This window comes from Epinephelus moara, chromosome 11, assembly GCF_006386435.1.
Source record: "Epinephelus moara isolate mb chromosome 11, YSFRI_EMoa_1.0, whole genome shotgun sequence".
NCBI lineage: Eukaryota > Metazoa > Chordata > Actinopteri > Perciformes > Serranidae > Epinephelus > Epinephelus moara.
In genome coordinates, this window is record NC_065516.1 from 14146348 (window position 1) to 14158616 (window position 12269).

At 39.7% G+C, this 12269-nt stretch overlaps 1 protein-coding gene across 1 annotated transcript in view; it reads right to left on the reverse strand.

The window, feature by feature from the left end:
* Window positions 1-961: 961 nt before the first annotated feature.
* The window catches only part of cdh19 (cadherin 19, type 2), a 38813-nt gene continuing 27505 nt past the window's right edge, over window positions 962-12269 (reverse strand). The window contains exons 11-12 of the mRNA XM_050057266.1: window positions 8134-8385; window positions 962-5279 (exon numbers count right to left, since the gene is read on the reverse strand). Of these exons, the coding sequence (XP_049913223.1) occupies window positions 4771-5279; window positions 8134-8385 (761 nt within the window). The 3' untranslated portion in view covers window positions 962-4770. The remainder of the gene's footprint in view (window positions 5280-8133; window positions 8386-12269) is intronic.

A 12269-nucleotide genomic window follows, 5' to 3' on the forward strand; every position in this document is an offset into this window, starting at 1 on the left:
ACAAAGAAAAGGGCTGTTAGGTTAAATTACCCGTGATATTCACCATGGGTAATGACAGAAATTCAGAAGGTTAAATGACACCAGGAGCTGAATGACTTTTGACATTATGTTACTTTTTGAAAAGGGAATTATAACAGAGCCTTTATCGGACAAATCCAATAGCCTACATGTTGGACTGTGGAGATTGGTTTGAAAGGACTTTAAAAAGACCTTTTTTTTTATGAGCACCTGTGTCTTTAGAAACCATTGTGAGACAATGATATAGTCTAAAAAGCACTGGCTGGATAGATTGTTTCCAACAGTGGGAGCTATTTGAAGCTCACTTTGAGTTGCAGTGATTTTCCTGCTGAGTGGTGCACCTACTCATACAGTACAAGTAACCACGGCAGGAAAGGAAAAGCTGAAAAGATTCAAGCAATTAGTTGTTTCCCACATACTGTCTCTCACCTCGAGGCTTTTTCAACTACTTTTCAAATAGGTTTGTTTATGAAATTCTTCAGTTTTTCCTTTAGTGAGAACTATACTCTCTCTGGTCCAAACGCTGACCTTCGCAGACAGCAAACAGCCCAATTAGTGTACGAGGAGGTGAAGGGGGCTGGACCTGAGCCCCATGTAATTACCTCGAGTCACCCCGCCAGCAGCCACCCACACAACTAACACCATCACGTAGTGTTTGCCAATGATACTGTAAATGACCATGAAGAAAGGAGAGACTCTGTATATTATGTACTTTTTCACTGTGCTCCAGCTGTTATGTTTCTCAAGAGTTTCACTCTCTTTATACATTTCAAATCAAGCCTCTTTTCTCGTCTCTCAATCTTACTTTGCTGGAGTTTTGCTGCCAGTCACCCATGCCGCTCTGCTCTTCGCTGCCGGTTGCTTTTTGTCGAGTCACGAGAGAGCAGATCACACTACTCATGTAAGCCAGAGAGTCATATCATACAGCATAATACATGTTAAACAGTTCATATTTAATGGATACTCTTCTGTAAGTGAAATTCACTTCTGTGAGAAACAGGCTAACCAGGAAACAAAATCTCTATTTAGAAAATAATGTTGCCATACATAAACCCAAGGGAAGTATACATTAATTTATATGATTTCATAATGTAAAATACAAATACTGTACAGTGAAAACTGTTACATAAAACATGATAAGAAGTGAATAATATTACAAATACGGTAGTATCAGAAATGTAAATTTAACAGGTCAGTAATACTGTGGGTATTAAAGAATGAGGGTAATAATGTCACGCTGTAATAAAAAAAGCATGAATCACATTGGTGCCCTCTTTAAGAGACTCCCCTTGCATACTCTCACCCTGCACATTACATCAGTGCATTTATCTTTTAATGGTGTGCTTTACCTTTCTGATGTACCCATTCCCCCCCTCTCCCAAGATGCTTTTCTGCTTAAGATTGTGAGTTACAAACATCTGCCAAAGTGCACTGCTGTAAATAAAAGAAAGCAAGAGATCATACAGTCAAGAGACAGTCAAGGTTTGCATACAGTAACCTGTCTTATGGCTGGATCACATTATAGGCCACGCTTTACATTGTTGCACAGTACCTTAACAACAAAACAGGTTGTTTGTCAATGCCCATAAAAATCCACCCATGTGACAGATTCATAAATTAATCGTATAATTTCTGATCTGCCACCTTTTTGAATTAAAGTTTGGTTAAATTGAGGCACTTAACAGTAACAATGGATCAAATGACCATGTGCAATGTTGGATTGGGTCGCTTGTACTGATGAACCAACAGAGCTGTCACCAGATTTCCATTTCCCCTCATCTTTAAAGTCATTGTTTTGGTTTTCCAGCCAACAGACTGCCCTCAACAGCCTATTTTCCAGCTGCAGCAGGAAGCTGTTTTCAGCAAAAATTCTACTGGACCCAGTAGGCGATTTGAGAGGGAACGAGGAAGGCCAACACTCCCTCTTATTAGCAAAATGACCAAAATGCACCCGCCTTGTCAAATTGCCATCTCTCTCCATCCCTTGGGGTTCAGACCCAGCTGCCTGTTCTCATTCCCAGGTCCAATACCAACCCTTTGTCACACCCCTTAATGTGTGATATTGATGCTAAAGGCAGCCTTTAGCGTCTTAATGAGACACACCAGGCTATCAACTGACTCCAGTGTAAACCCATTTGCTACAATACTTGACGCTGAGAGCGACTAGAATAGTATTAGGAGCAAGAAAGTCCACATAGGGCAGTAGGAGGGTTACATGGAAGAGTCAAATAAAGCCAGACTTTCATCCAGGAGACAGCAGTTTGTGTCCCTCATGAAACCAAAAGTCACTGCTGTTCAAATGTAACATCATGTAATTTACTTAGGGTCGTGAAGCACTGAGGTCAGTCACACGATTTATTTTTATCTCATTACATTATTTAACAAATGTACTTATTTTAACCCAAAACATGATCTTTTCACCAAGCCTAACCAAGTAGTTCCATTGTCTAAACCTAGCCGTGACCGTTTCACAACATTAATCACATGTTACAATGTGTTTCAGCTGTGCATCACATAGATATGCTAAAGGGTGTCCTGTGCCTCGCAATGAGACGCCCAAGGGTGTGACAAAGCATTTGTATTTGACAATCTGGGAAAGGAAACAGATTGATGTGCAATGTTGAGGGGTTGCTTGTAGTGATGAACCAACAAAGACTTGTCATCAAATTTGCATTTCCCCTCATCTTAAAGCATTTGTTTTGGTTTTCCAGCCAGCAAAGACAACAGCTTATTTTCCAGCTGCAGCAGGCAGCTGTTTTCAGCAACAAAAAAACCCCCAGTAGAACGAGGGGAACGCTATCCCTTTGTTAGAGAAATGACCAAAATGCTTCCCCCTTATTAAACTGCCATCTTGCTCCATACTCCAGGTACGGACCCATATAACCAATAATTTATTGAGAATTATTGACGGAGTGTTCCCATTCTAAGGGCGTATTAAATCATCTCATGTGATGCTACCCAGCCAATCAAATGAACAAAACGAACCGGGTCAGTCCTCCCCTCTTAAAAATGAACAAATTACCTACTGAGTAAACCCATTGTGTGCTACCTGCCCAGCACAACACAACAGACAAAGCCTACAGCTAAATATAGCGCCACAGCTACCAGCTACGAAGCCATATAACTTTTTTCAGGGGTTGGTGGAAACAAGAATGGAGATAGAAGATGAGCGAATATTGGACTATGACTACATTCAATTCTTATGTCCACTGGATGTGTAAAAATGTTCACCAATGCGTTCGCCATAACAACTTTATTTTTCAGATAACAGTGTGTCTTCAGCTTGCTCCAATAAATGAATGCAGCTTCAAGGTTAGGGAGGGGCCACGGGTGAAGTTGAACCAAACAAACTTTGACTTTAAGTAGAAGAAAGGATTCAAACTGCAGTTTCTGGAGTTTGAGTCACATTCTTTGTACACGCAACATGTTTAAATGTTAATCTCACCTTTACTTCTCAAAAAGGAGCATCGTTATTTGCACAACCACAAGAGGCTGCTTGTCAGGAAAAACAGAAGTTTGTTTTTTAGCATTCATACAAATGGCCAATGGTTTAGATTTTTCTGGTCAGAGCAGCCTTATAAATATCTAACAGAAACCCTCTGCCCTTTGAGTTTAAGCCACTGAGACAAGGTCTAACATTTCCATTCGTGTTAGACACACACAGAGTCGTAACTGCTCTCAATGTCTTTGACGCTATAACATGAAGGTGATCCATGTTTGAAGAGTTATACACCAGCCCAGTCGCCAGAGGAAAATGTTGGCATTGTATGTTTCTGGAAGCCACGGGTGCATTATATTTCTATATTTCACACCAATAATATCAACATTTCTCAAGTAATGTAGTTTATGAGCTGACTTTGTCATCAGAGGTTAGAGGGAACTGTGGATGGCATGTCATCTAAGCAAGACACCTGCCCAGCTGCAGTGTAGATCACTGTTTGGGACCACCAAACAACAAAACAAGTTCTTTTTTAGGTGACCCACTGTTGTGTTTCAACTTGGATAGTGCCACACAGAGCGGATGTTTTTTACAGAGACGTCACTGCATTTGCAGGCGGTACTGTGCCCCTAAATTGGGTATTTTCTTTTTATTGAAACATAAAATTGCAATGTATCCGCTACATTGTTGTGTCAAAATGTGACGTATCCATGGTTTGCAGAAACATACCATGCCAACATTTTTTCTGGCGATTGGGTCACATACACAGAGAAAAAAAGAAAATACAGCAAACACAAATGAGCCCAGATATACCCAAGATGTGAAATTATAAAAGGGTTGATTTTAGTTTGACATGTTGTGAAATGATTTTTGCTTTCTCACGGATAGTAACATGAGAAAACTCACACCACTCTCATGTCTGTATGCTAAATATGAACCACGCGAGCTAGTTAGGGGAAACAGCTAGAAAGAAGGAAATAAGAAAATCGGCCTACTGGCACCTCTAAAGTGTCTAAAAAAAGAGTCAGGCTTGCTGTTGTACCCTGTTCCCAGTCTTTATGTCAAGCTCAACTAAGCTAACAGGCTGCTGTAGCTTTATGTTTTCTGTACAAGCATGAGAGTGCTATCAATCATCTCATCTAACTCTGGGCAGAAGGGGGATTAAGTGTATTTTCTAAATGTTGAACCTTTCCATAAACATTTGTTTTCCATCTTGATGTCATTGAGAAGTATCCACTGGAAATACACTGAACTGGTTCATCATGCAAACATTGGAAAAACAGCCATTTAAAAAGGAGAAGAAGAAGAGCCCCTCAGAAGGTGGTGTCTTCCTCTCCTCCCCCATACCAAGGGGTGAGTCTAACCACGTAAGGTCTGGGATTACAAACAGGTTGCTCCAAAGTGATTGACTCCAGTGAGCTCAGGGACCCTGTAGGAGACCCCGACCCCTCATATGCATAGGTTCTTAGGCAGTCAAATGGGGGAACGTAAGGATCCTCATCTGCCTCTGCCAGCCTGTCCAGAATAAACTGCCTAAAGACCTCATCATCCGGCCCGATGAGGTGGGACTCTCTGAGGGACATCCTTATACTGGCCCTGACGTCCTCCCTCCGCAGCTTCCTCTCCCTCCTCCTGGGGTGGTGGCGCAGTGGGACGGCAGGCTGGCAGAAGTCTAGGTCTGCTCTCCCACCCCCAGATTCTCCGTAATACAGCACCTTCTGCGACACCGTCTCAGGCAGCTCCAGCTCTTTTACCTCCACCTCCAGTCCCTCCTGCTGCTTCCGCCTGTGCCTCCTCAGCATCAGCATTAGAACTGACAGCACTGCAGACACAACACAACAGGAGATCATTAACGTTAAACACCAGAGCATGAGCTTAGTGGGAAAAAAAGCATCTAGGGTGCCTGATGGAGCATACACTGTACTTGTGCACCAAAAATAATAGCAGCCAGATTTGTTTTTCTGTAACTTACTGTGGATGCAAACGTTTAAAACGGGGGCAAATTAGGTGATAACTTATCTTTTTTAATTTCAGCTCACACATAAAGGAAGACGTTTTTTTATTTGCTCCATGCGGCACAGAATGCCAAAAGAGTGTTTATTTTATTCTGTCGTGTTTTCAGCGGGTATTGTGCTCATCCGACAGAATGTTAGCATAGCAGGTATTGTCATTAATCTTTCATGTGATGGGCACAGGGAGGACACAAAGCAGCCGAGGTCATAATAAAGCTCTTCACTATGCAAACCCATCAATGTCCCAGGGTGGCATTGCTACTGATGTATTGCAACCAATATGCTCATTACCTGACATCATTGCTCTGCAAGCTTTCAGCATTTTAAAAGTGTGTGTTAAAGGCACGCTGGTGAGTTTTAAAAAAGGGATTCAAATGAAAGTGCAAATTTGTTAATGAAAAATCCTGCTGTTTAACACACGTTTATATACTTGCCAAAATGATGTGAGTTGGAGCTGCTCTAGCTCAACAGATCCGCTGGAAAAAAAACAACTTTTAACAGCAAAATATCAGGGGGAATGTCGTTGTTTCACATGATGAGTAATTAAGGACTATACTGACTTTTTGGGAGTTCAAACCTTGGTCACCTTAATATCTAATGACTGCATTAAATAATCATAGATGTCATTATATAAATTGGCAATGTTTTCTGTCAGTCAACATCGTTACAGAAACCTTTTGTCAGGCAACAGTGCAAAACTAATCAGCTCTCTACTACACTCCACTCTTCCTGTGTAAACAAAACACACTACATTTGCACCATGCCACTCAAAGAGTAAATCTCGTTTGACATCTGTCTTGTCAATCTCACTGAGGTCTGGAGAATCTCTTGCCAAAAAAATTGGCAGAACAAGATCTTTTGCAATCCTGCAGTAGCCTTTTTATTGGCTGTTTGAAATATGTGTGAAGATGCCAAACTCCAAAACAGCACCTCTGGATGATTTCCTGTTAATACTTTGTAATTCTTTCTCCCCAGTGTAATTTTACTGGCTTGTATGTCATCAGCCTGCTGTGTTTCTTTTATGAATTGCTCCTGACATCACAGAGGTCTGAAGTATCTGGAGGATGGAGCTCTAGCTATGCAAAATTACACACAGAAGGATCCTCTCTTTTGAAAGCACATTAGTACTTATACATTTTGAGCCTATTTCAACATTCTGTATTTTAACAAACCTGTCAGGTTCAGGTTTGAAGAAGAAGAAGAAGAAAAATCAACTGATTGGAAGTCAAAGGAACAGTTCACCCTGAAAAAAAAAAGAAAAAAAAAGAAAAAGATTTTTCCTCTTACCTGCACTGCTATTCATCAATCTACACTGTTTTGGTGTTGGAGATATCAGCTGTAGAGATGTCTGCTTTCTCTCCAATATAATGGAACCAGATGGCACTCAGCTTGTGCTGCTAAAAGCGCCAAAAAATACATTTGAAAAACTCAACAGCAGTGTCTCTTTCCAGAAATGATGACTTAGTTACTCAAGATAATCCACAGACCTTGTTGTGAGCAGTTAAATGTGGGAACTATTTTCTTTCTACCAAACTACACCAACCAACGGTATTATTGCGCAGAAGGAAGTGTGCAGCTACTGCTAGCTCACCTAGCACCATTGAGCTAGCTAACGTTAAAGCTCAGCCGAGGGGGACGCCATGATATTTCAAGAGGTCCTCCAAACAATACGAACACTTAAGTCATATGTTCATACCTCTGAATACAACTCACAGGAGCATATCATGACCATTAACAGTCGCAGTTTTAAACACGTGGGTTAATGTTATGAAACTGTTGCAGTTGCACCAAAGCTATGTGGTTAGGTTTGCATAAAAATATAATGTTTTGGCTTAAAATAGGTACATTTGTGACTAGGGTTGCATAAAATATCTCTTTTGACACGTCACATAAACATACATCATCATACCATAGTTTGTCATTAAAATAACTAACACTGAATGTTGGTTCCACATGAGACACAAACACAGATCTCCTGGATGAAAGTCTGGTGCTTGTTTGAACCATCCACCTTCCCTCCCTCCGACCCTTAGAGGACTTTCTCTTTACAACAGCCAACAGGGGTCACAGCCTAACCAAGAAACCTAATTATGGGTCATAATTTCTGCTTGTAAAAACGCCCCTTGTGGTCATGTTTTGAAGGAGGATAGTCTTGCATGTTTACATCTCATGCTGTGTGCGATTTAGTTCCATTTTACTCGAAAGAAGGCAGACATCTCTACAGCAGATATCTCCAACATTTGGCAGCTCACAACAAAGCAGTGTAGTCTGATAAACAGCAGTGCAGGTAAACGGATAAATATGTGTTTTTGATTTTGGGGTGATTTAAGGGAAAACTGGAAAGCTTTTTATTTCTTTTACACCGTGTTTTTACATATTTAACAACACTACAACATTACAGCACTCTTTACTGATGTATTCAATTATATTTTTACTTCATATTTAGACAGTTTTCATTTAAAAGAACTAATCTTTCAGCCTTCATTTTTTTGTTATTTTCTTATGTTGAAAACAGACAGAGATGATTTTGATGCCAGATGGCTAAGCCACCCAACCAAAGGAAGTCAGTCCAAACTCCAAAAAAGTATGTCTTTATATCCATCATAGTTGAATAATCTGGACTGAGACGAGGTTTGAATACAAGGTAGGACTTTGCTTTCTTACCTGTGAGCGTTACAAGGCAGACCAGAAACCCTAACAAGGTTTGCAGGCTGACCCCTATAGACAGGGCGAGGGCCTCCACCCCTCCTGTGGGACAATGTCCGGCAGGCTTGCAGCTGCACACACTGATGGTCAGAGTGCTGGTGCTGGAGAGAGCTGGAGAGCCGCTGTCTGTCACCACAACAGGCAGGAAGTACTGGGTTCGATCCTTGCGGGTAAACGTACTCCTACGTGCCACTATGCCGGCTGTATTGTCTAAAAAATGAAGCAAGGAGAGGTGCACTTTTCAATATTCTTTACAAAAACATGACTGCTGCTTCCACTGTGAGTGCTGATATTTTTGGGGTAATTCAACTGACACACGTAATGTGATTTAAAATACAATCCAAGTTCTCTGAAAGGCCCGAGCACCCTGTCAAATCTAATTTACAGTGTGTACAAAAGCAAATTTGGAAAATCTGTTTCAGATTCACCTGCGAGGCTTCATCGAGGCACCTAACAATAACTTTTTTGGGGAGTCAAATATGCCTTGTGGCATTTGGAAATGTGTTTTATTAAATGGGTAATTCATTATTCATTTCCTGGTTGCTGACTGGATGGCTGTGCCTGCGTGGCTGACCACCCATACACTACACCTGCATACATTTCATCCTAACTTAATCGACACACTCACACATCCCTGTGCTGCGTACTTTAACAAAGCTGTTTGTTTGAGTTGGGCTGCTCATTTTCATTACAAACTCTGAGAAAAGGTTGACCGCCCACTGACTACAAGGCAAACACTCTTTCAATTTACTTACTTGAGAGGCTGTCAGCCACAAAAATAACAACCTACTGAAGAATTTCATTCCAAAATGTGGCAAAAACACTTAGGGGTACATAGTGTTCATTTAAATTCAAATTCTTGTAATCATAAAAATATGCCTTCTTCCTGCGTTTGTCACGCAGTTACACCACTGCTCATACAGGTTGTGGTTTAGCCACAGCTCACCATCATTATTCCAGCCACCAAATGGGACTTTAAGTACGGCCTCATCTCGTTTCATGTATTCACTTTTGCCCCACAGCTTAAAAGCCACCAAACAGAAAATGTCAGTAATTTGCAGGATGAAATTTCCTGGTGCAAAAAGTGTTATAATACAAATTTAGTTCATGCTGAGGGTCTCACAGCAATGTTACCAAGTCATTCAGCAACTGGTTCACTGCACTTAAAGGGAAAGTCTACAAAAGTAAAATTTAATTTCTGCTATTTCATTGAATTTAGACAATAAAGCAGCTGCTACCTTTTAGAGCTGGTCCACTAACAAATCTGTGAGTCTGTTCTTGTATCAATATTGCGCCTTTCTGGCAGTTGTTTTATCATTTACTGTCAATGAGGCATCTGCAAGATTTGTTACCGCCATAACCAACTCGGAGTGAGTTCTACAATATCATATAAAGAAGGCATGAATTTTATTTCAAGATGCATTGTCCCTTTGAAGAAATAGTTTGACAAGTGTAATGGTGTTATAAAACAATCTTAAAGCAATAATTCAACATTTTGGGAAATACGCTACATGCTGTCTTGCCGAGAGCTAGATGAGAAGATTAATATCACTCTCATGACTGTATGCTAAATATGAAGTTTGCAGCTTAACTTAACACAAAGACTAGACTGAACAGTGGGAAAAAGCATAGCCCCATCTTATCAGCTCAGGCTCCTCTAATGCACTGTTTTTAAGTGAGAGGTCCACATAAGGCGGTACAATGGGGTGATTGATGGGTCAAACAAACACAGGACTTTCCCCCAGGAGACTGGTGTTCCAAACCAAGTGAACTTTGAGTTATCTTAAGGTATGTTGTCACTTTGTGATGCCCAACCATGTTTCTTTTGCTAAACCTAACATACGTAACTTTTAGGTTAAGTACGTAAGGCGACGACACCCAACCGTGAATGTTTTTCTAAACCTAACCTACATAATTTTACTTGCCTAAACCTTACATATGTGTGTTGGGGAGTAACTAGTCACATGTAACAGAGTTACGTGATTAAGTTAAAAAATAAATATAATTGTAATCAGTTACAGTTACTGAGAAAAAAATATGTAGTTATATTAGAGTTACGCAACAAAATAATGGTGATTACAAAGGGGTTACATCCAAATATTTTTTCAGTAGTGTAGAATAAAACATTAATTCTGTTGCACTGCATCTTTTTGTTGTGAAGGAATGCCTTCTTTTGGCATGTTTCCAGACAATGTGAGTCAGCAGAGCTGTTGGGAAAAATTTGTGTGCAACATTTATGCACCTATGTTTTCTGGACTTTAAGGCTTCATTGCCCAGTTTCAAACATTTGTCAGAAAAGTAAAAAAGTAATCAAATTGAATAAGTTGCAGTATTTTGATGAAGTAATTAAAGTACTTATTACAATTTCAAAAGGGTAACTAGTAATCTGTAACCTATAACATTTCAAAAGTAACCTTCGAAACACTATATGTAACTTAATTTGCCTAAACCTAATATTTGGAACTTTATATTAAGTATGTGACATGATGATGCACGATTGTCTAGACCCAACCTACGTAACTTTATAGACACTACATCAAGTGGGCCACTTCAAAAAATGACTGAACCCAAATGAAAGGAGGCTGGAGCACTCGATAAAATTGACAGACTGACGTTTCGACGCTACTACGTCTTCTTTAGGTTTTTGACTCTGAAGAAGACGCAGTAGTGTCGAAACGTCAGTCTGTTTGCACCTTATTAAAAGCTCTGCAATTTTATCAAGTGCTCCAGCCTCCTTTCATTTGGGTTCAGTCATTTTTTGAAGTGGCGCACTTGATGTAGTGTCTACTATTTTGTCCTGTGCTGTGAGCACCGATCCAGTTTTTTTGGCTGAAGCGCAAGAGTGCCTTTTTTTTTCTACGTAACTTTATGTTAAGCACATAACATGATGAGGCTCAACGACTGTTTGTCTAAACCCAACCTACGTAACTTTACTTACCTAACCTATTATTAGCAACTTTACGTTAAGTACGTAACATGATGACACCCAAAGATTGTTTGTCTAAACCGAACTGAAACTCCATAACTTTACTTGCCTGAACCCAACCAAAGCAACTATACATTAAGTACATAGCATGATGACGCTCAACGATTGTTTGTCTAAGCCCAACTGAACCTATGTAACTTAACTTGCCTAAACCTAATCTATGCAACTTTACTTACTTTACTACGTAACACGATGACGCCCAATGATTGTTTGTCTAAACCCAACCTACATAACTTTACTTGCCTACACCTAAAATTCATAACTTTACATAAAGTACATAACATGATGATGCCCAATGATTGTTTGTATGAAGCCAACCTACGTAACTTTACGTTTAGTACATAACATGATGACGCCCAATGATTGTTTGTCTTAACTCAACCTAGATAACTTTACTTGCCTACACCTAAAATTCGTAACTTTACATTAAGTACGTAACATGATGATGCCCAATGATTGTTTGTCTAAATCCAACCCAACCTACATGACTTTACCTGCCTAAACCTAACCTATATAACTTTATGTTAAGTACATAACGCGATGACGTCCAATGATTGTTTGTCTTAACCCAATCTACATAACTTTACCTGCCGCACCTAATATTTGTAACTTTACATTAAGTACGTAACATGATGATACCCAAAGATTGTTTGTCTAAACCCAACCTAACTTACGTAACTTTACGTTAAGTACATAACATGACGACGCCATTCTTGGGGTGCTAATTAGAGATTTCATACGAACCATTGTACAAGGATAAGTTGACTAGCTGCCACATAATGATGCTTACAAAAGAATGCATCAACAATTGCAATCCAATAAAACTCTGAATATACTCTGAACTGTAAAGCTTCTCACTCTAAAACAGCTATATTGTACATATTTGTTATGTTGTAATACTTTTTATAGTATCTTTTTCATATCATTATTGATTTTTTCATTTTCTTTATGTATATTCTTGATGATTTATTTCATTTCCTCTTAAAATGCTTATTGTATGTTTATTGTATGCACCAAAAACCATGACAAGTTATTGGTAAGTGAAGACCTATATGGTATTTAACCTTGTTCTGACTTTGCAATGGGCCATTTTGCATAATGAGTATGT